At 33.9% G+C, this 25,475-nt stretch overlaps 1 protein-coding gene across 1 annotated transcript in view; it reads left to right on the top strand.

Annotated features, from left to right (window-relative positions):
- Positions 1 to 25,475, top strand: part of Dcaf13 (DDB1 and CUL4 associated factor 13) — a 35,817-nt gene that overhangs the window by 1,248 nt on the left and 9,094 nt on the right. The window contains exons 2-7 of the mRNA XM_005316277.5: positions 10,499 to 10,698; positions 11,262 to 11,369; positions 15,619 to 15,708; positions 16,597 to 16,752; positions 20,260 to 20,337; positions 21,917 to 21,999. Coding sequence (XP_005316334.1) covers positions 10,499 to 10,698; positions 11,262 to 11,369; positions 15,619 to 15,708; positions 16,597 to 16,752; positions 20,260 to 20,337; positions 21,917 to 21,999 — 715 coding nt within the window. The remainder of the gene's footprint in view (positions 1 to 10,498; positions 10,699 to 11,261; positions 11,370 to 15,618; positions 15,709 to 16,596; positions 16,753 to 20,259; positions 20,338 to 21,916; positions 22,000 to 25,475) is intronic.

The following is a 25,475-nucleotide window of genomic DNA, read 5'->3' as shown; positions in this document are numbered from 1 at the left end:
CTCACCTCCACTTCAGTAGCCCTCTTTTATGACATTTTTGTCAATGTTTATCATAATGTCTTGTGGTTATTACTTTGGTGAATTGTTTTTCCCATCAGACTATACTTGCAAATAGAGGGAAAATCTTTTTTGGTGTTCACTGTTTAAATAATAACCTGGTACATAGTAGATGCTTTATGAATGTCTGAATGAATGATTGGATGGGCAGGTAATAGAATCTCAGTGTTAAGATGTTCTTATTCATCTAATCTTGTTATTAAGGTATTTTTTCCTACATTTCCCTATTTATACTTCCTGATGGAAATAACAATAAATGGAAAGATAGAAGTTTTAGAGCTCTGTAAAACAAAACAAGAAAGACATTTATTGTCTTTATTCCATTTTTATCTTAAGTGTTATTTTCTTATAAATTTTACAGAATATTCAAGAATTGGGGTAAGCATTGGGGAATATGTTTTCTAAAATCCCATGGTAATTCTGATGCAGCTGGTTAATATGTGTGAGAACCCCTTACATAAGTATATGCCATGAGGTCTGAGGATGTAGTTCAGTGATAGAGTGCTGCACAAAGCCCTGGGTTCAATTCCCACCACTGCAAATATATAATAAATGCAGTGAGTTTATAAATTATTTTGTCTTCAGTGCTGATGATGTATGGTAGGTCCTCCATCCATATTAATTGAATGTTTCTTATTGACTGGATTATGAATTTAGGGGTGGACAAGATGTTATCTGAAAAACTTTATAGAAGCCATAAGATTTGAATAGAATCTAAGGGGTACATAGGGCTTAGATGGGCTAGAATGAAAGTTGGAGTAAATTCTTGTTGGAAGCCATAGTGTGTGGAAGAATTCAAGAGTGGAACAGTACAAGACAATTTTAAATGACAGTGGGTAAATGTGTTGTCTGGAACTGAACTTCAGAAGGAACTTGAAACCAAACAGGTAGATTTGGGCCAGATTGTAGAAGACCAGAAAGGAAACTGGAACTTCTGGTCTTCTAGAACTTTATTCTATAGGTCATAGATCTCTGAAATGGATGTTTTGGGAGGGGCATTTATTACAGTGTGGAAAAAAACAATTGGAACTTCAATTTATTTCCAATCTTAAAAAACAAATGAATTTTTATTTATATAATATTTGGATTGATAGGGACGATCTTGTTTCAGCCATGTTAAAATAGTCACATACTGTATAAGGTAATTCATATATCCTGAGGAGTGAAGGATTGACAAAGCAATACTTCTAGCTTCAGCATTTTGCAGTTTATATCTATTGGGGGATTATAACTTCTAAGTGATGAAAGGACCAAGAAAATCTTTTCATGTAGAAGTTCCTTGGTTTTATTATAGCAAAGTTCTTGAAAGAGTTATGGAACATACAGTGAAATAAGCATTTCTTAAATTTGGCAGGCTTCTGTGCTTATGAATGTGAAGTAGGAGGCTTTGTAAAGTTTTTCTTTTTTAGAAAAAAAGTGTAACAATCCTGATATTCTCTTGTACCAGACTAGAACCTTTTAATCTGTCACAGTGTTCAATTGCATTCAAATTTTTAACCATTTTTAATGATGAATGGCAAAATGACTTCAAAAAAGACTTGTAATATGTAGATATTATTTTGATGATGTATGCTTGGAAATATATCCACCATTTAAAAATTTTTATACTGAAAATGATGAAAGTGTTATCTATAAAAATTCATTTTGCCTTTGAAAAATTTTGGAAACAATGATCTTTTTGTTGTTGTTGTTGAAACTGTTGAAATAGCAATTTTGTAGGAACAACAGCTGTTGACATCAGACTTGATTATTGTGAAAATGCTCCATTGAACATGGGTGTGCAGGTATCTTTTTTATATGCTGACTTTAATTCCTTTGGGTATATGCCCAGAAATGGTATAGCTGGAATGTATATGTTCTATTTTTAGTTTTTTGAGGCTCTTTCATATGGTGTTTCATAGTGCCTGCATTAATTTACTTTTCTACCAATAGTGTATAAGTGTTCCTTTTCCCCTTGCATTCTCACTAGTATTTGTTATTTTTATTTTCTTGATTATAGCCATTTTGACTGGGGTTAAGAAATAATCCCAGGGTAGTTTTGATTTGCATTCGCCTTTAGCTAAAGACATTTTTCATGTATTTATTGGCCATTTAGTTTTTCTTTTGAGAAGTATCTGTTCAGTTCACATGCTTATTTGTTGATTGGATTATCCGTTATTTGGAACTTTTTTGAATTCTTCATATATTTCAGATATCAAGCCTATGTCTGAATAGCTGGCAAGATTTTCTCACATTCTGTAGGCCGTCTTTTCACTTTGTTGATCGTTTCCTTTGCATCCTTTGCAGTGAAGAAGCTTTTTAATTTGACGTAATCCCACTTGTCAGTTCTTGCCATTAATTCCTGAACAACTGGAGTCCTATTTAGAACTTCACTGAATCTTGAAGTATTTGTTCTATGTTTTCCTGTAGTAGTTTCAGGTCTTACATTAAGGTCTTTTTGAGTTGATTTTTATATAGGGTAGAAGGGATCTATTTTCAATCTTTTTTTAACAAGTGTATGCCCAGTTTTCCCGTACCATTTGTCAAAAGAGGCTATCTTTTCCAAAGTCTATTTTTGGCACTTTTGTCAAGAATCAGGTGGCTTTAGATATGTAGGCTTATTCCTGGGTCCTCTGTTCTATTTCATTGATTTACATATCTGTTTTTATGCCAGTACCTTGCTGTTTCTGCCATAGTGACTGTGTAACATATTTTGAAATCAGGTATTTTGATGCCTCCCTATTATTCTTTTTACTCAGGATTTCTTTTGCTATTTTGGGTCTTTTGTACTTCCATATGAATCTTAGGACAAAATTTCTAGTTCTGTGAAGAATGTCATCAGTATTTTGATGAGGATCCTAGATTACTTTGGGTAGTGTGGCCATTTTAACAGTATACTCCCAAATGATGACAAGGCGTTATTTCCATCTTTTAGTGTAGTCTTCAATTTCTTAACAGTTTTATATTTTTCATTATAGAGATCTTTTACCTCCTTCGTCAGATATATTACTAGGATTTTGTTTGTTTGTTTTTGAGACTTGTGAATAGAATATTTTTTCCTGATTCCTTTATCTGCAATTTCACTATAGGCATATAGGAAAGTCATTGAGTTTTTTTTTTCTTCACATACACAGCTTTTATTTTGAAAAATAAAATACAAAAGTCATCAAGTTGTGAAGTTGTAAATGTATACAGTAGTCACTGATTTTTTTATATGTTGTTTTTGTATTCTGTTAGTTCAATAACTTTATCAGTTTTAATTTGTCACCAGTCTATGTTTGGTAGACTCTTAAGGGTTTTCTAGGTATAGAATCATATCATCTACAAATAAGGATAATACAACTCTTCTATTCATCCCTTTTCTTTTGCCTGATTGCTCTAGCTAAAGTTTCTAATACCGTAATGAGTAAAAGTGATGAGAATGGATACCATTGACTTGTTTTTAATTTTCGAGGAAAGGCTGGTAGTTTTTTCCTTATTCAGTATGATGTTGGTTATGGCTTCATCTCATATGTCCTTCATTAGGTTGAGATGTGATCCTTTTATACCTAGTTTATTCAGAGTTTTTGTCATGAATGTTGAATTTTATTGATGGTACTTCTGCATTTGTTGAAATGATCATAATGATTCTTATCCTTAATTCTGTTTATATGATGTATTACATTTATTAATTTGTATATGTTGAACCAATCTTACATCCCTGGAAAATACCTTGATAATGATGTATGATCTTTTTGGTGTGATGTTAAATTTAATTTGTGAGTATTTTATTGAGGATTTTTGTACTTATTTTCAAATGATTTTATAGTTTTCTCTTTGGTTTGGAAGAGTTCCTTCCTTTTCTCTTTTATGGAATAGTTTGAGGAACACTGATTAGTTCTTTGAAAGATTGAATTCAGCAGTGAATTCATCCAGTTCTGGAGTTTTCTTTGTTGGGAGGCTTTTTACTACTGCTTCAATCTCACTGTTAGTTTTTGATCTATTTAGAATTTTATATTCTCTTAATTCAGTTATAGCAGTCATATGAATCCAGAAATGTATCCATTTCTTCTAGATTTCCAAGTTTATTGGCAATGGCATATAATTTTAAAAATATTCCCTTATAATCCTCTATATTTCAGTAGTATGTGTTGTATTATCCCCTTTTTCATCTCTACTTTCGTTTATTTGGGCCATCTGTGTTTCTCGATTAGTTTGGCTAAGGGTTTTTCTATTATTTTACCTTTTCAAACAACCAACTCTTCGTTTCACTGATTCTTTGTATTTTTTTTAGTTTCAATTTCATTTATTTCTGCACTAATGTTTATTATTTCTTTCTTCCAACCAATTTTTAGTTTGGTTCTTTTTTTCCCTAAAGAAAATGGTGAGATACACCATTAAATTATTAATTGAAGATATGTTTTTCCAATGTAGGCACTCACAGCTATGAACTTTCCTCTTGTAATTGCTTTTGATGTGTCTCTCAAAATCTGGTAAGTTATCTTTCCATTTTTTTTCGATTCTAGGCATTTTTTAATCTACCCACCTACCCCTGATTTTTTCGGTGATACCCTGCTTATTCAAAAGTGTATTGTCCAGTCTCCATGTGTTTGCATAATTTCTGAAGTTCCTCTTGCTCAATTTCTTCGTTATTCCATTATGGTCTGATAAGGTACAATTTTTTTTTTTTTTTTTTGTGTGTGTGTGTGTGTTAAGATTTGCTGTGTGAATTAAAGTGGGATCTTAATTTGGAGAAAGTTTTATGTATATGCTGCCACTATTGGGATATTCTGTGATGTTTGTTGAGTCCATCTGATCTATAATGTAATTTAACTCTGATATTTCTTTGCTATTTTTTTTTTTTGTTTTTTGTTTTTTGTTTTTGCCTGGATGACTTGTATATTGGTGAGAGGGAGATATTGAGGTCACCCACTATTATTGTATTGAGGCCTCTTTCTCTTTTCATGCCCTGTAGTATTCATGTTATATGAACACTAGTTGATGCTCCAATATTCAGTGCATATGTATTTGCAATTTTTTTAAATCTTCTTTTCATGAATTGTACCTTTATCAATATGTAGTAATCATCTTTGTCTCTTCTGATCAATTTTGGCTTGAAGTCTATTTTGCTTGATATCAGTATTGCTATTTCTGCTTGTTTTTAGATTCCATTTGTTATATCTTTCTCTATCCTTTCACTTTCAGTCTGAGCATGTCTTTACCAGTAAAGTGAGTTTCTTGCAGACAGCAAACAGGTCTTGTTTTTTAGTCCAATCACCTACTCTGTGTCTTAATTGGAAAATTCAAATAATTTACACTCAGGGTTATCATTGAAAGACATGTATTGGTTCCTGTCACATTATTTTACTTTTGTTTGTTGTGAATATTTATGTTCTTCCTTATTCATCTTAAGAGGTTGATGCTACTCATGTGTTTATCAACTTTTCAATGTGACTTATTTTTTCTGTGCTCTTATGGTTGTGTTTACCTTGCTTCCTCATCTAAGATTCTTGGAGTATCATTTATAATGCTGGTTTAATGGTCATGAATTCTTGTAGTTCATGCTTATCCTGGAAAGTATTTCTTTGTTATTTTGAAAAATAACTATGCCTGACATAAGTGATTTGGCATTTCTCTTTTGCAGCTTTTAATATATTTGTTCTATACTCTTGTTTGTTTAACTACTATATGTGATGGAGAGGTTCTTTTCTGGTCATGTCTCTTTAGGGTTCTAAATGATTCTAATACCTGGGTGTCCATGTTAGCTCCAAGATTAGGAAAATTTTCTGTTGTTTCACTGATTGGAGTTTCTGTGAAATTAACCCATAGCTCTACTCCTTCCTGTAAACCTGTGAGTCTTATATTTGGTCTTTTAATGTCCTGGGGAACTTATATGTTCTAACCATAATTTCTTTTTTTTTTTTTTAATTACTGTTTGGATGTGATAATCATCCACCTTGTCTTCAAACCCAATTTTCTTTCTTCTTTTGATCTGTTGATGGAGCTTTCAACTGATGGTTGTTCCCCAACCCCCCCCTTCTTCCCCTCTCCCTCTTTGGACTTACTGATTTTTGCATTTCCAAGATTTCCGGGTCTTTTTACCATTTACTATCTTTTTATTGAATTGCTCTTTCATATCTTGCATTGTTTTCCTTAATTCATTCAACTATTATATGTATCTTCTTTGAATTCATTCATCATTTAAAATATCAGTCTTGTAGATTCTTTGTCTGACATTTCATTCACTTCAGTATCTTTGGAGTCATTTTCTTTTTCTTTACTTTTTTTTTAAGATACTTTAAAAAATATTCTTTTAGTTATTGATGGTCCTTTATTCTATTCATTTATTTATATGTGGTGCTGAAAATCGAACCTAGTGCCTCACACATGCTAGGCAAGTGCTCTGCCACAGAGCCACAACTCTAGTCCCTGGAGTCATTTTCTAAAGAGTACTTTAGGAGGGCTTATGTTGCCTTGATTTTTCACATTTCTTGTATTTCTATGATGGAATTTATGCATCCATTAAGATGGAACTTTTTTGTACTTTTTTTACCTTGTTAGTGAACACTTTTAATGAATGATGTGTTTAGGGAAACTGATTTGTATGTAGTGTTGAATCTGATTCCCTGTGGCTTCTTTGGCTATGATTGGTGGGTTTTGCTCCATGCTTGCAATGTTAGAGCTTATGTGACCTGCTTGTTCTGTAGTTCTCCTGAGAATGTGGACCCTCTAGAGGTTTAAACAGATGTGTTGTTGACAGCTGTGTATATGGGGTGCACCCTGTGTGGTTACTCCTCCATATTTGTTATAGATATGCAGTCAAAAAGGATGTAGAATCTATCTAGGCTTTGGTTATTCATAGATGTGATGTACAGCAGTTGTGTTATTTCTCTGTTGTTGCTGGGGGATGAATGACCAGGAACAGGACTTCAGGTCTTCCCTGGCCATTCCTGATTGGGGTGAGGTCATCAACTGGAGGTTTTATCTCCCTTATTATTTAAGTTGAAATAATTGCCAGAATTCAAGTAAGGTTAAGTTGCAGATAAATTGAGGTGCAAGAGGCTGGAAATATAACTTAGTAGTAAAACATCTGCTCCACATGCTCAAGGCACTGGACTTGATTCCCAGAATTGCGCAGAATAAAGGACATAACACTACCATATTAAAAAAAAAACTAGGTATGCAAATACAGTAATAGTAAATTAAAAGTAATTCTCACCACTTTACCAATAGTAGGAAAGAGAAAGAACAGAAATACAATGAACTAACAAGTTATTAATTCATAAGGGTAAGAAGTAACAGATACTAAAAAATAATAGAGAGGAAATAGAAAAAAGTGAAAGTTTGGAAAGTGAGAAAAAGAGAAGAAAGAAAGGTCCAATTAAAGTTTTTAATTTTTTTTTTTAATTTAGAAAGGGAGAAGTTAGAAGAGAGAAAAAAAAGATTCAATTAAAGATTTTTTGAAACCAAATGGAGAGACATGAAGAAAAGAAAACAAATATTAAAAGGGAGAAGAAATGAGAGAGAGAAAAAAAGAAAAGGGCAAAAAGGCAAAAGAAAATATGTATATATTCATTTGTTTTGTTTATTATTTTTTTGGTACCTGGTATTGAACCTAGTAGTACTGTATCACTGAGCTATATCCTCAGCCCTTTTGACTTTTTTTTTGAGACAGGTCTCCCTAAATTCCTGAGGCTGGCCTCAAACTTGAGATCTTGCCACTTCAGTCTCCCCAAGTAGCTGGAATTATACGCATGTGCCACCACACCTCTTTTACATTTTCAAACCAAACTGGAATAACCAAAAAATGTCTTAATAAAGAGTAAACATTTCCTTTCTGCCAATAATGTCAATTGTGTAAGAAAAAGAGGGTGTTTTCATTCCTATGCCTTACCAAAGGAATCTTCTTTTTGTACCCTCTTTGACTGTGTACCCTATGTATTTACCCTTTTTTGTGTGTGTGATGTTCACCTGGAAACCAAAGCTGAGCCAGTTGTAACAGTGCTTGGTTCCCTTCTCATCAGTACAGGCTAAAATCAGTGCTTCTGGGTTTGATTCTCAGTACCAGGTATACATGTATACATATACACACATTTTCTTTGCCTTTCTTTCTTTTTTCTTCTTTTATCTCTTTCTCTCATTTCTTTTTATTTTATTTTTAAATATTTCATCACAAACTTTCTGCCAGTAGCATTTTACTCTGGTTTTATTATCACTGCATATTCCTAGGGCAGAACTGACACCAGTCATTGTAGCACTCTTGGGTCTCTGGTCCTTTCTTTGATGGCTGCTTCAAGGGTCAGGAAATGCTGTGGGATCTCAACTGCACTTAAGTGGGTGGGTGTCAACAGATTCTGTACATACTCTACCCCCATTGGCACTGGTGTTCTGAAAATTAGTTCTCACATATATTCCACACGCAATTCTTGTGTGTCCCTGCCCCCCGCTGGAGTTCCCATAGCTGGTTTTCCAAGTTGACAGTTCTAAGTGGAAAGTCATCTTTGTTCACTTAGGTGTCACAAATCATCCTCCCACTACATAAAGCTCTGTAGTTTTATATCAAATGCTTTCCATCATAGCCAAACCAACTCGGAAGGCCAGCACTTGCTGGTTTAGCGTTTAACATTTGCGCTAGTTCCCAGAGAAAGGAACGTATAGGGATCTTTGACTCCCAAACTCCAGATAAGACCTTCTCAAGATGACTCCTTGATACTACACCATGATTATATGTAGGGTAATAGAGAATACTTCCCCAGTGCCAGTATGCTAGTTAGAATCCAGGTTTGCTGTCTGTTTAGACTATACTTGTGCTTAGTGTCGAAATCTCTGCTAACTGTGATTTCTGGTTCATTTTCATTTACCTCTTTTACTTGTGTCATTGTCTCACTTTCTGTTCTACTCTCCAAAATCTCGATTAACCTCAAGGAGTAGCTGCTCTTTATTTGTTTTGATTCCATCCCCAGGAGAAACTGGAGGTCATTGGGTACTGCTGTTGTACCATGTTGGACTTTCCACCAAGTATTTTTCTTTTTCAATTTTGTTTTACTTTGATGACAAGCTTCTTTAATTACATGCTCTCATTTAATATACCAATGTAGAAGGGGAGACACTGGCTGAAAAACTGTTACTAATGGGATACACAATGTAAAGGTGACTACTACAGGGAACCTTTAAAAGTTTTTGAGCATGGAGCTAGGCAGGCAGGCTGGCACATGGCTATAATTGCAGCTACCTGGGCAACTAAGGCAGGAAGATTGCAAGTTTAAGGCCAGCCTGGGCAATTTATTGAGACCTGGTTACAAAATAAGGTAAAACAAAAAGGGCTGGAAATGTAGCTCAGTGTTAAAGCATTTGCCTAGCATGTGTGAGGCCCTGGGTTCAATTCCCAATACTGTTAAAAAAAAAAAAAAAGGATTTTTGAGCATGGAGTGACAGGTTAGTGGAGGGAGGGTGAAGAGTGAATGAGAGAGATCCTTTCAGAGAGAGGATGAGTCAGGACTTTGAGTTTTGGTATTGGGGAATGTAGAATATGGAATTCACAAGAATGACCAAAGTTTGAGCTTTATTGTGTATTGGATATAATGTACCATTAACAGGGAGTCAAAAAAATAATGATAGGGTGAAGTCATGGGGGTAAGAAGATACATTTTTACTTTATACATTGAGTTGTTTTTTTTTTTTTAGATGTATGAGCTTAGAATTATTTTCTAAGAATTATTAACTGAGGCAACATGTTTGGCAGAGTAATTAAGAACATGGCTTATGGAGTCAGACTTTATTAGTTTGAATACCTGCTCCATCATTTCATAGGCAGTCATTTAACCTCTCTGTGCCTCAGTTTCCTTATCTATGAATAGTAACAGTACCTAACTCATAGGATGGTATGGAGATTAAATGAGCTAATATGAAGTATTGGAGCAGTGCCTGGAACCTAGTGACCTATTAGAGTTTTTCAAGTAAGTAAACAAATGTGGAAAGTGCTCAATAAATAGTAGCTGTATAATACAATTATAACCACATTGTGTGCCTGTCATTGTAGTGTTTAACACCAGAGGTAAATAGCATTCTCTGCTCCCTGAGCAGCTTTGAGTTCAGTTGAGCAGAACTTCCTCATATACTTGTTATGTGCCAGGTACCATGCTAGGCATAAGGAGTACAAATGAGGAATGTGTCAGCCCTTCCCCTGAGAGGACACAACAAGTATAAGGATGTACAGCAGGACATGTAGAAGGAAAAACCGTGTGTGTGTGTGTGTGTGTGTGTGTGTGTGTCCGTGTCCTAATTATTTTACAAGATGTATACATTCTATGATTTTTTTGGTAGTTTTAGAAAGATGTATGGACAACAGGTGTTATACTTTTGTATCCTTCATAGTGCTAGGCATCAGTGTCCCTAAGTAAAGGCTCATTGAATAACACATTGATTAGTTTTGGAAAATATTAAATGTGAATTATTTTTTTAAGAGGGATTGTTCTTATTTCAGTTCCAAGAAACTATGATCCTACTTTACATCCTTTTGAAGTCCCACGAGAATATGTAAGAGCTTTAAATGCTACCAAACTGGAGCGTGTGTTTGCAAAACCATTCCTTGCTTCCTTGGATGGTCACCGAGATGGAGTCAATTGCCTAGCAAAGCATCCAAAGAGCCTGGCTACTGTCCTTTCTGGGGCATGTGATGGAGAGGCAAGTGACACTCTAAATCTTGATGTTTAAAACTAAAACATAAAATGTTACAAATATTTTTTCTTTAGTTTTTAGTTATTGTAGGTTTTACTGTCAGTTTCATTCTTTAAGATTAAATTGTTTGAAACAGTAAGTTTGATAGTTTTATCTAATCCCCCCAAATTATAAATACAGTAGCTTAAGGCTCAATTTGACAGTAATAAAGTAACTTTACAATAACGATGTGAGTTTTTTTCATAGAGGATATTATTAATGATCCAGCTCTTTAATTTCCTACTCTGATAAGGAAAAAGCTTTAAAATACTTTAAACTAGAATCAACAAAATTTGTGATGATTAAATTTTCTTCTCGTTGATACACACACACACACACACACACACACACACACACACATCCATGTGCATTGAATTAGTTTAGGTTGAAGGAATTGTTTCTAGCTGCCTGGTAGAATGATTCATAGCCTTTTCAGTGGCAAATTTCTCTTTCTTCAAATGTAGTATTCCTGTGCCTGAATGTTGTTACATTTATAGTTCACTGAAATTTCCTGGTGTGTTTTATCATAGGTTAGAATTTGGAACCTGACTAAACGAAAATGTATACGTACAATACAAGCACATGAAGGTTTTGTACGAGGAATATGTACTCGCTTTTGTGGGACTTCTTTTTTTACTGTAAGTACACAACTGTTGTCATTGAATCTTCTCAACGTGTAAAAGAATGATTTAATTGAACAAATTATTTTATAGTTCCTATATTTGTTCCAAAGTCTTATTGGAGTTTTACAATATAAAGAGCTTATTGAACCTTGAAAAGTTCTAGTTTTAGTTTTTCTTATACTTTTTGTCTTCTTATAAATAATTACTTAACATCATTGAACTAATATTGTACTAGCACCTAAAAAGAGGGATTAATGGAAGGTAAGACTGGCAAGGTAGTTTGGCTTACTCTGGAAGACTGTCTGCTAAAATGAATAATAGTACTTCAGCTGTCAGATAGTAAGGGATCATTGAAGGGTGTGTGTGTGGTAAAATATACATAACATAAAATTTGTTTTAACTATTTTTAAGTGTATAGTTCAGTGTTATTAAGTATGTTAATGTTTTTGTTCTATGATTTGCCATCCTTGGAGTGAAAATAGTAGAAAGAAATGATGATATTTAGTAACTTGGAGGTTTAACAGTCTTGACAACTGAAAGGTACCTAGGAAGAAGATAGTTCCTATTATAGAAAAGGACAGGTCAGGAGTATGAGCAAACTTAGAGGAGGGGAAAAGATATGGTTTGATGACCGGTCTGCCAGTGGTTATTCTAGTGAAGATGCCTGTCATCCCTTTACAAATATAGGTCTGGAGTTAAGGAGGATCAGAGCTAACTGTGGTATTCTCAGTACAAAGTTAATGATTAAAGTCATAGTATGGTATCAGTAGGAGGAAATGAAGGGGAAAATTGTAAATACAAGATGTCAGAGGAGGGGCATCTAGGAAGTAGGAAAACCTGGGAGTAACCACAGAACTCAAAGACCCTATTAATGTGCACAAGGTGCCTGACACTATACTATATGTCATAGAAGGAATTTTGTGACAACTTGGAGCAGACAACAACTAAGGCTTTTTCCATTTGTCCAGTTGGTTATTCTTCTGGATATATTGATTCATTTAATATCCCAGCTAGAGTATTTACTGTATGTTTTTTTAAATGCTCAAAATGAATAAAGGCTGGTTGGAAGCATTATTCACAATAGTAAAGATACGTAATCAATGTAAGTGTCCATCAACAGATAAATTCTTAAAGAAAATGTGGCATATATACACAATAGAACACTTTTCAGCCTTTAAAGAGAAAATTCTGTCTTTTGCAACAATAAATGAACCTAAACTAGATGTGGTGACATTAGCCTGCAGTTGGAGGATTATAAGCTCATGCCCTACCTTAGCAATAGTATGTGCCTAAGCAACTTAGTGAGACCTTGTCTCAAAAGAGAAGATCATAAGAGCTGGGGATGTGGCTCAGTGGTAAAACACCTTTGGGTTCAGTCCTTAGTACCAAAAACAACAAGAACAAAAAATTAATGAACCTAGAGGACATCACGATAAGTGATTAGCCAGGTAGAAAAAGAGAAACACCGCATAATATCACTTACGTATGGACTTTAAAATGGTCAAACTCACAGTAGAATGATAGTTCCCAAGGGCTTTTGGGGGTGGGAGACTAGGAAGACAGGCAGAAGAAATAAGCTCAGGAGATCTGTTATACAGTTTGGTTATAACAATAATAATTTGGTATTAATAATATACTGTATTCTTGCAAGTTGCTCAAAGAATAGATTTTAAATGTTCTCACCACAAAAAAATAAACATATGAGATAATGGATTTGTTAATTAGCTTGATTTAGTCATTTTGTGGGGAGGGCATGTATACCATAGATTTCTGTCACCTTAAAAAATATAAAATAATAATTAAAAACAATAAAAATGTTTCATGTTCACCACTTATTCCCTTTTTTCAGATATCTTAAAATAATGTTTACTTTGTTAGACATGAAACAAGTTTTTATTGATGCACTGTAATGAAAGTTGCCACAATTTTGTCACTGTTTTAAAAAATGTTTATTATACAGTGTCACAAAAGATACACCTTCATCAACTGACTTTTATAATATCTAAGGTACCCCAGTTTGTAATATCAGAAGGTCTTTCTTAGCTTACCCAGCATGGAGATGAAATATTCTAACCAGAATGTTTTCTTGTTTGCACAAAGAGTTGTTAAACCTTTTTCAAGATTGATGTTCTGCTGAAGCTTGTACTCAATAGACTGTGTACAGCAGCTTAGTCATTTACAAGGAAGTTCAGTCTTGAGCTTGCAGATATTATATCAGAAGCTTTGAGAGAAATTGCCTCAAGGGGGGGGGTGTGTTCAAGGACACAGTTTATCCTGTTTTTTATAAAAGCTAAAATATCCCATTGGTCAAAACCCATAGGCCAAGGCCTAGGTATCCAGATTATACCTTACTAACTCCCAGTAGAATCAGATTTCAGAATTGAGTTTTAGTATGTTGTCAGTAGCTCAGATTCAGAGTTATTAATAAGATGTAGTCTAACTAGATACTTTTAGCATTTTGTAAGGATGTTGTTACGGATTCTATTTATTAGTATCTTCAAAACCAGAAATTCCTGATTCTCTTGCCAAAACCTGTCTTTAATCAGTTTTCTGATGTTTTGTGTAATGTGAAGTGATTTGCTGGAAATGTTTCCATTTTTTAATTTGCTGCAAAAAGAAAGTTAAATTCATGTTCCTTTTGTAGATAAAAATGTCTCATTATTTTTATTAAAAATTCATTATAGGGGCTGGGGTTGTGGCTCAGCTGTAGAACCCTTGCCTCACATGTGTGAGGCAACTGGGCTCAATCCTCAGTACCACATAAAAATAAGTAAATAAAGGTATTGTGTCCATCTATATGTAAAAAAGCTATTTTAAAAAGTTTAAAAATTCAATATAAATTTTATATAACATAGAAATATGATCTTTATTTATTTATTTATTGTGGTGCTGAGGGTTGAACCCAGGGCCTTGTGCATGTGAGGCAAGCACTCTACCAGCTGAGCTATATCCCCAGCCCAGAAGTGTAACTTTAAAACTAGCAATTTGGTACAATTTAAACATTCTTAATCTGAAATCTGAAGTACTTTAAACTCTGAAACTTTTTGAGCATTGGCATAATGCCAAAAGTGGAAAGTTTTATGCCATAAAACAGTTTCAATAAAAATAGAAGGGAGACCAAATAGAGGAAGGGATCAAGAGAGAAGGAAGAGCATGAAGGAGTACTGGGGAACAAAATCTATCATGTACAGAGATATACCACAGTGAATCACATTTTTACATATAATTTATTAATTTAAAATAATAATAGATGGGAGATCAATAGAGTAAAGCAAATAGATCTAGGGAGGGAATGGGAAGGAAAAGCAGAATGAAATTGATCAAAATCTGTTATGTATAATGAATGCCATAATTGTGTATAATTACAGTGCATCAATAAAAACTGTTTCATGTGTACATATTAAAAATATTGTAAAAAGTTACCTTCAGACAAGGGATACTCAATGTGTGTATGTATAGTTATGCAGTACCACATATATAATTACTATATACTTTAAACCACAGACCATGTTATATTACACTTTCTGTTTTGCATTCCTATTTGACCTAATTTCAAATATGACTACCAAATACTCAGAGCTAAGTTGTTATATATTTTTACTTAGCCTTTTTGGGGTTGAGCTGCCTACACGTCTACTCACCATTGTTTTGTCACAATCTAGGCAACCGTAAGCGTGAGAAAACAAATGATGCTTTTTCTAGCATTAGCAAATAATTTTGATCTTATGAACCCCCCAAAAGTTCTCAGGGTCCTCTAGAAACCTTGAAAACCACTAATTCAGTAGTTTGCAGAGTCTTATGTCACAGGAAGAAGGGCTTTATTACAAGATTATAAATAATGCCTTTTCTCTTGCTTTTTTATGTCTTATTTCATTTTTACATTTGTAATTATATATCATTGTATTATGTATGGCATCAGATCGGCTTAAACTTTACCTAATATTCAAGCCATTTATTATAATCCATTTTTCCCTAATTTGAAGTGACCTTCTTATGACTGAGTGCATCATATTTATGACCTTCTTTTTCCTATTATTTTGCTTTTTACTTATGCTATTTTATTTTTAATTTTATGTACTTCATGTATGTGTCACAATTCTTTTCCATAGAAGGGTGGCATGTAACTGCATCAGTAAATGTGATAAAGGAAGAATATTGTATATGTAGTTTTTTTAAAATGAGATGTTTATAATTTGATATGTGTTGGCAAGTTTTAATTTATAACTGTTGTTCGTTATCATCATAATAAAACAAATATATCTAGGTTGGTGATGACAAAACTGTGAAGCAATGGAAAATGGATGGACCAGGCTGTGGAGAAGAGGAAGAGCCACTGCATACAATCTTAGGAAAGGTATAAATATAAATTTCCTTGTAATTTGCCTACTAAAACTCTTCTCTCTTTTTATTATTTCATACTTATAATTTCCAGAAAGGAAAAATGTAAATATGAAATTTTTATCTGTAATAATTGAACTATTTTAAGCAATTTTTAATTCAGTTACATTTCTTCAAAGCTAAAGAATTTGAACAGTTTTTTGGAGTTTATTATAGTAGGGTTTGATTTGTTTTTAGCTATAGGACGCAAAGGAACATTTTTTATAAAACAACATGGAATAAAATCTACAAGGTAGAGGTTAGGAAAAATAATGCTTCAGCTTCTGTTTGGTTTTATATCATCATAGATCTTACACAGCTCAGATTTTCTTGAAAGAATCCTTTAGGAAATGAAGAAGTGTACTGTATGATGCTTTTTACAAATTGTTCTGTAGATGAGATGCTATGTTAAGGCAAAATTCTAAAATTAGATTTACTCTTTAACCTAAATATGTCCCAATTTTTTAAATCACCACTTTATTTCAGTATTGTGATTAATCTTTTCTTGACCTTCTGGCTAAGAGCAAATGCAGTATACTGGTTAGTATATATTTTGGTTCTGCCTCAGATATCAAGAAATTCCAAATGTTCCAAGGGACATGAAGGTGCTGTATGAATTTAAGATGGAGATAATTCCCAGGTGATAATTCCTAAAAATTGGGTTCATTCTTAAATTTTTTTTTAACTCTTTAGAATACTTTCTTTCACTTGCAGGAATGGCATTAAAGAAGTCTTTTTTTGTTTTGTTTTGTTTTGGGGATTTCCTTAAAAATGAAAGTATGGATAGATGTATTTAAATTTTTAGTCTGCAAATTTGAAATAGTAGTGGAAACATCCATCTGTAACAATCTCTTTGCTTTTAAAGACAGTGTATACTGGAATTGATCATCACTGGAAAGATCCTGCTTTTGCCACATGTGGACAGCAAGTTGACATTTGGGATGAACAAAGAACCAATCCTATATGTTCAATGACCTGGGGATACGACAGTATAAGTAGTGTTAAGTTTAACCCAATTGAGGTAATGTTATTTTAAAAAATATGTTGTTGTTATTTAATCATTTCAGCTCTGTTTAGGAAACTTTTGGATAAAGGAGTTTTTTAAATTTTATTGGTTTTCTGGCATTTGGTCACTTTTTTCAGTTTATATCCAAGTTCTGTCAAATCTCAACATGTTTCTCTAAATTTTAGTTCCAGACATCAGTGTTAACATTTTGAGAGAAAGAATGTGTGTGTGCTTATGGAGGTAGAACTACGCAAATACTCAACTGTTTAACTTTGAATTTATGTATACCTTCAACACTCATGTTTCACTGATTATTTCATTGTACTTTTAGAAAAATGTTAGTTTTTTTTTTAATTATCAGAGATCAGAAACAGCAACATTGAGCATTGTTTTCTTTATAAATCATAAGGATATAGTGCTTCATAATAACATGCATGATCATTATTATACTGTGATAATTAGTGATATTTTTCTTTGTTTAAAAGTCTGCCAAGTTTCTTCCTGGTCTAAGAGAAGACTTAAGAGATTGGCCACTACATATTATCTATTCAGGTGTGAATTTAGGAATGAAGGCTCCCTGGAGTCTATGCTAGCAAAGACTCCAGATCTTTTCCTGGGCTTTATTGTTAGAATGCATTTTAATAGCCAGGTGTTGTGGTGCACACCCATAATCCCAGTGGCTGCGAAGGCCAAGGCAGGAGGATTGCCAGTTCAAAGCCAGCCTCAGCAACTTAGCAACACCCTAAGTAACTTAGCAAGACCCTGTCCCTAAATAAAATATAAAAAAGGGCTGGGGATGTGGCTCAGTGGTTGAGCACCCTAGGGTTCAGTCCCCCCACCCCAAAAAGAACACATAGTAATGATGAATTCATTGTTCAGAACACTCAGTAGATATGCTTTCCTTCAGAAAGAAAAAGAGATCAAAGCATGCATAATCTCATTTTACAAGTTATCAGGAGGCTACCATATTAGGTGCTGTAAACAAAAATCTTGTTATGTAAGTTTTATACCCTCAGAGACTCAGACTAGTAAAAGGAAGGAAGAAAGATTAAGTTAAAGTAGCAAATAATGAGAACTATATGATATAATAGAATATAAGGTGCTGTAGTGTGATGTGAGTGTGTCTTTGAAGTATTGCCAAGAAAGCAGTCTAAATACATCTTTCTTGCCACCCACATGTGCCTATGTACACACTTCTAGAAGATGCTACAGATCTAGAACAGAGGTTGGCAAAGCACAATCTGTGACCAGATGTGACCCATTGCCTGTTTTCATAAAGTACTACTAAAACACAGTTTGGCCCTCTTGTTTACATACTGTCTATAGCTGTTTTACACTATAATGGCAGCATTGAGTATTGCTATAGTAATCACATGGCCCACAAATTCTAAAATACTCTCTGGCCTTTTATAGAAAAAGTTTACTAATTCCTAGTCTAGAGTATCTCTTTCTATTGTACCCTCATTCCATCCTCCAGCTTCCTTCATTTTTCCCTTGGTTATAGAGTACAGTATGGCCTAGAGGACCAAGCTGGCTTTACAGTGTAAGACTACAAACACAAGCAACTTGAAAGAATGTTTTATGTCCCACTTACTATTGGAGCCAAGTCAAAACTGTATTTTCTGCCATTGTACCTTTGAATTGATTTTATCCACATCATCATTCTTCTCTATATTTTTTATTTTAAAATGAGTTTAATTATATCTTTCAGTGTATGTCACAGGTGTTTTTGTGAGCATAAATTATAGTAATGTATGTGAACATTTTTTAAAATGCTACTCAAATTCAAGATGATGATGATATTACTATAAAAAATAATGAACCCAGATAGATGGGTTTCTGCTTTTCAAGAGACAAATCATTTGCTTTTCTATTTTGGTGAACATCTACGTCAAAGGAGCTGATGGCCAATTCAGAAATCATAAGTCACTACTAGTCATGACCTAGCAACCATGTTTCACTACTAGTCATGACCTAGCAACCATGTTTGTCACACTTGCCTACATAATAGCTCTATTCATTCTCCTGTTTATTATTAAACCTATGAACTGAGTGCTAAAAACAAATGGTGTCTGTTTCTCTTACCCTGTATCAAACTTAATGGAAAAGACATGTTGCTGTGAACAAATGGACTATGTTTGACTACTCTAATTATTAATAATTAATCTTCTGTTAAAATATTGAAGCCTAGTATTCAGTAAAACCAAAAATTTATCTTGAGTGTTGCCATATTTTACAATGTGAAAATTGACTTTCAGAGTAGGTAGATTTTTTTGCTTTCCTCAGATCAGTCTTTATGTTTAGAAATGGAATCTGGTCATACTGTAAGGTGACATAAGGAAAAGCCAAGAAAAGTTGAGGGGTCTCTAGGGCAGCTCTCAGAGGCAACAATGAGAGAGGAGGCTTTTGGAAAAGTCTGAGAAGAAATCATGGTTGTAACATTAGCTTTATGATGTTGATTTGAACAGTATATGCTCAGCAGTAGGAGTTAGCAGACCATACACCAATTTAGTAAATAACTTCCTGTCCTGATCCATTTGCACTATGAAAGAGTCGGCAGAAGGAAGAGTTGTGTGTTAGAAACCATGAGTGAAGAGAAAGGGTAGTATTTAGGGCTCCTGAACTAGGTAGTAGAGGGCTTATTTTTACTTAATGTCAGTGGTTATGTAAGTACCTTGCACATTTAAAACTGATTTAGGAATAACCTAAATATTTGAAACATCTTAAAAAGGTTGGACAAAGAACAGGCCTAATTTATATAGAAAGTTAACAAATATTTAACTTCTAATAAAGCAGAAAATTTACGTGTTAAGAAAATATTGTCAAACAGAGGCAGTGACTTCTTGGGAACCTGAGACAGGAGGATCACAAGTTTGAGGCCAGCCTTGGCAACTTAGCGAGACACTTTCAAAAATAGAAAACAAAAAGAACTGGAGATACCCTTCAGTGATGGAGTATCTGGGGTTCAATCCCCACCACAAAGAAAAGAACAGATATTAACTTTTAAATGACATTACATAAGACTGTCATATTGTGGTAAAATCAGCATATTCCCACATTGCGGTATATATTGGTTTGTCTTTTCAGAAAATAAGTAGCCCTGAATATCCAAAATCATGAAATTGTTTATACTTTTAAGTTCAGTAGTGTCACTCCTGAAATTTTACTAAGGAAAATTGTTAGTTGAGTAGAAATATTTAAGTGTTGTTTATAATAGTGAAAGCTTAAACAAGTCAAAGTTGAAGAATACATAAATAAAGTATGTTCTATTATAAATTTAAAAACAGTGTTAGCTGCACACTGTTATCACTGGCATCTAAAATATATGAATGGGGACTTCTAAATGAATCTACTTGGGTTTCTAAGATTATACATGATTTATAACCTCATAAAATGAGCTTTAATGTTACAATTTAGTGTTTTAGCATAAAGATTAAGGTTATTAATTCATTTGTGCACTGAATAGACATGGTTTGCTGCCAAGCCTGACTTTTAACTGGTGATTATTATAATTATTTTTAGACATTTCTTTTGGGAAGTTGTGCTTCTGATAGAAATATAGTACTATATGATATGAGGCAAGCTACTCCTCTGAAAAAGGTGAGTTTCAATTTTGTCTTTGCTTTTATCATTTTTCTGTAAATTGAGTAGCTGAAAATGTGGAGCAAATATTTTTATTTTCAAAGAGATAGTCTTATATCCCAGAGTGGCATTCTCTCAGCTTCTCATTGCACTGTAGAGACCCTTAAGTTTCTGTCTTCTAAGATGCCAGCGTGTCTTAGACATCTAATTTGTACTTATTGAGTTGAAAATTATTTAATGACATATCTTGTGTATTACTACTTAGAAATATATAATAATATATCAGGCCTCATGATTATCAGATGACATATATGATAAACAAAGTATTTTATTCCTGAAAGTTTTAGAACTCATTCACATAACCAGCTTTATTTGTTTAGATATATGCTGATGGGTACTATTTAGTTTGTGGGGTGGTTTTTTTTGTTATTGTTGTTATTTGTTTGTTTTTTAGACAGGCACTATCTTGTCCAAGGTAATAGACTTCCCAACAGTTCTAAGATGATAATTTCAGGACTTACATGTCAAAGCTAATACAATTTATGCTAATTCTGAAGAGGGAGAGAAATATTGTCATAGGTAGAAAAATGAGTACTATTTTTTAATGGTGTTCCACTACTTTTATTTATTTATTTATTTATTTTTAAGAGGGAGGAGAAAGAATTTTGATATTTATCTTTCAGTTTTCGGCAGACACAACATCTTTGTTTGTATGTGGTGCTGAGGATCGAACCCGGGCCACACGCATGCCAGGCGAGCGCACTACCACTTGAGCCACATCCCCAGCCCCTTCCACTACTTTTAGGTTGTAGAAAATAATTGGTTCCATCCAGTTTGCACTCTGTTTATTCTTTTCAGTCAGTCAGGCAATAGGCAGAGTATATTAAACACTGTTTTGTTTTTTAATTGTTGTTTCTGCTGTCAATGTTTCTTCTCTTCCTTCATTTTTCATTTTTATTTTTTGTGGTACTAGGAATTGAACCCAGGGTTTAATGTGTGCTGTTGCCCAATCATGATATATCCCTGACCCTTGTCATTGTTTCTTGTTATCTTTTCTAAATATAGTAGTGTTCAATCAGGGGTTATGTTCCCGCACAAGGTATAGTGTTCAAACATGAGAAGAACAGTTACTGGAGAGCTGCTTGAGAGTTAAACATCCTACAGTAGACAGTCACACATAATAAGATTATCTTCCCCAAAACACCAGTGGCATTCTGTTGAGAAGCACTCTAAATTATTGGTAATCATAAATGAGTTCAAATTATGCTGGTCTTTTGAAACATTTCTTCTGCACTTTAATTGTAAACTCACCATTAATTTTGTCCCTAAGTTGATACTTAGTCATTTAAATTATTTGAAATTCAGGGACAAGGTATTAACCATTTTTCTATTTTTCATATTTGCCACTCTGCCTGTGTATTCAGGAAACAATTATTAATTGATTTCCCATTACTTGAATGATAGTGTACACATAGTACATGTTTACTAAATATTTGCTTCAATCAATGGGGGCGAAAAAGAAATGAAGAAGGAAATTTATTCTTTTTAAAGATAATTAACTTCATACTAATAGGCTAATATGTGCTTCCTTTCTCAGGTTATCTTAGATATGAGAACAAATACAATCTGTTGGAACCCTATGGAAGCTTTTATTTTTACTGCAGCAAATGAAGATTACAAGTAAGTTTTTCTTTTGTAAAAATTTATTCTATCAGAAAGGGCTCAATTGCATACATTTTACTAATACAGTATATTTTACTAGGTAAGTATACCTTCATATACAAGTTAGAAAACTGATTTGTTTTACTAAAAATAATTTCCAAATTGGAAGGACTTTTTAGAAAATTATTTTCTGTTTTCAGAATGATGTATACCAAGGATAGTAAACTATAACCTTTGGAAAAAATCCTGCTTTGTGTTTTTATAAAAAGTTTTACTTTAGTTTTGTTTACACCCATTTATGTATGTATTAGATATGGCTGCTTTTGTGCTGTAATGCCTCAGTTGAATAATTTTGATACAGACCTTGTGGTCTACTTGGCCAAAAATATTTACTACCTGGCCCTTTATGAACGAAGTTTGGTGCTTTGATATACTCTATACGTAAAGACTAAACCATCATGTTTTAATGGAAACAAAAATAATTGCCTACAATTTTAGGTTGGTAGGGGGTACTTAGGCACTTTACGACTGGACTACATCCCTAACCCTTGTTGTTTTTTATTTTGAGACAGTCTAAGTTGCTTAGGGCCTCAGTAAGTTGCTAAGGCTGGCCTTGAATTTATGATCCTCCTGTGTCAGTCTCCCAAGTCACTGGGATTGCAGGCATGAGCCACCATACCTGGCATCAGCCTACAAATATTGGTAGCTCTTACTTATGTACTTATGCCATCAACTGTCACTGTTACAGTATTAAGGCAGAAGAAAAATTATACTTGAAATTTTTTGCTTAATATTTGCGGATAGGTTATTCTGTGACTCTGTTGTGTAAAATTCACTTAGCAGCCTTATATTCTATTTTTTTTGGGGGGGGGGGAGGGTTGAACTCAGAGGCACTCAACCACTGAGCCACAGACAGGGAGGGTCTCACTGAGTTGCCTCACTTTTGCTGAGGTTGGCTTTGAACTTGCAACTCTTCTGCTTCAGCCTCCTGAGCCGCTAGGATTACAAAGCATGAGCCATTGTGCCTGCAGCAGCCTTATATTCTTGATCTATGTAGAATTTTGTTTCCTTATGTAATGTTTTAACATTTGTTGAAGCATTGCACAATGGCTCTTATTTCATCTTTTCTTGAAAGATGAAAACAAAAATGAACATCACCTTTTTTAGGATATTGAAGCAGAGAGATTAACCTGTTAATTCTTATCCAATGCATTTGTTGTAGTACTACGTATATGGTAGGTTCCTAATAATTTTGTTTGTTTGTTTCATTGGAGAAGGTTGAAGTTTGGTGGTGGATTGAACTTAGATATTCTGTATTTAAATTTTGTATTCCACTTTATAGATATGAAAGCATAAACAGTAATACTAGTTCATAAATGCAATTTATTACATAATGTTTTAGTGTTAATGACTAAAATCATCTCTTATGATTTCTGTACTAAAAAGAAGCACAGTTGGTTGGTTATTAACTAGCAGTAACCACTCTCACTAAACAAAATCCTTTTTTGCTTTTATTGATGTTTCAAAATTAAATGACAGTGTTCCAATTAAAGGCAATGAATGATAGGAGTAATACTGCAGTATTGTGACCACTTTAATAAAGTACATTCTCATTAGCTATTTTGACAAGGTGGACTTTTTTTCAGAGCTTCCTTGGAATTTCTTGCCTTGGGAAGAGTTATGTATCATAGCACCCAGAACAAAGAACAGTATAAGAAGTGATTATTAGAATGTCCCATAATTGCTTTTACTTGAAAATCATCTTGCTGTGGTATCCCTTTTCTGTATGTGTAAATATTTTCCTTCTTTCATAAATGTCCTTTAAATATTCTAATTGTTCTGAATTAGAAACCCAAGTTCGAATCTAGGTCAAACAGTAATTGCTGTAGAAAGTTGGGCACATCATTTAAACTAATTCTTTGTCACAGTTTTATCATCCGTAAGAAGAGAACTTTGATATAGATGATCCCTAAAGAGTCTCATACCTCAAACCTTGTTGAGAACTGTTGTACTAGGCAGGTAACATTCTGAAGCAGTTGTCAACTCAAAAATTTAACCTCAAAAATCAGTATGATCTTGGGTGACAATTCTATAAAAGTTTAAAAAATTATTTCTTAAAGAGCAGTGCAGTTCTTTTTTTCGTACCGGGTATTAAACTCAGGGATGCTTAACCACTTAGCCACATCCCCAGCTCTTTTTTATATTTTATTTGGAGAAAGGGTCTCACGAGTGGCTTAAGGTCTCAATAATTTGGTGAGGCTAGCTTTGAACTTGTGATCTTTGAACTCTTGATCTTGCTCCTGCCTCAGCCTCCCCAGCTGCTGGGATTACAGGTGTGTGCCACTAAGGCTGGCAAGTATTAATTTTTAAAAACATACCTTTGAAATAATTTTAGGTTTACTAAAAAATTGCAAAAATATGACATATTGTCATTGTCCCCTAATGGTAATGTCTTATACAACATAATCATAGCAAAACCCAGAGGTTACCATTGTTACAGTGTTATTAAAACATAATACTATTAACTAAGCTACAGACTTTATTCCATCACCAGTTTTTCCAGCAATGTTCTTTTTCTATTCAGGGTTCTGATGCAGGATCTCAGGTTGAATTTAATTGTCATGTTTCCTTAGTCTACTTAATCTATAACTGTTTTTCAGTCTTTTCTCATCTTCTGTAACCTTATATCTTTGTTCAGACTGCTGCAACAAATTACCATGAAATAGGGTGGCTTAAGCAACACACATTTATTTCTCAGAGTTTCGGAACCTGGTGGTTGGAGATCCAGGTGCCAACATAGTCAGGTTCTGATAAAGGCCCTCTTCTATGTTGCATCCAGCCATCCACTCTTGAACTTCCCTTCCCTATCCTCCCCTCTTCTTCCCTTCCTTTCTTAGGGCAGGCCAGTCCTCTGGATTCTTCTTATGAGGGCACAGATTCTATCTCTTCCTTTATGACCTTATTGTTTCCCCAAAGACCCTATCTCCAAATAGCATCACAATTGGGGATTGGACTTCAACGTATGAATTTTGAGAAGACATACCAACATTTGGTACATAATACTTAGTACTTTTTTTTCTTTTCTTTTCTTTTTTTTTTTTTTTTTTTTTTTTGGTACCAGGGATTGAACCAGGGGTGCTTAACCACTAAGCCACATCCTTTTTATTTTTTATTAAAATACAGTGTCTCACTAAGTTGTTTAGGGCCTCACTAAGTTGCTGAGGCTGGCTTTGAACTCATGAGCCTCCTGCCTCAGCCTCCCTACCTTCTGGGTTTACAAGCATGTACCTCTGTGCTCGGAACCTTAGTCCTTTTGAAGAGGACTTACCTTTCACTTATTTTGAAAACTGCCCTTAATTTGGGTTTAGCTAATGTTTTCTCATTATTAGAAGTTATGTTTTTGTCAAGAATACCACAAAATTGATGTGCCTGTCTTAGTATGTTAATCAACTTTCTTTTGCTGTGACAGTACCTGAGAAAAACAGGAGAATACT

Source organism: Ictidomys tridecemlineatus, chromosome 7, assembly GCF_052094955.1.
Source record: "Ictidomys tridecemlineatus isolate mIctTri1 chromosome 7, mIctTri1.hap1, whole genome shotgun sequence".
NCBI classification, from domain to species: domain Eukaryota; kingdom Metazoa; phylum Chordata; class Mammalia; order Rodentia; family Sciuridae; genus Ictidomys; species Ictidomys tridecemlineatus.
Note: the sequence above shows the minus strand (reverse complement) of the source record. Positions and strands in the feature narration are given on the sequence as shown.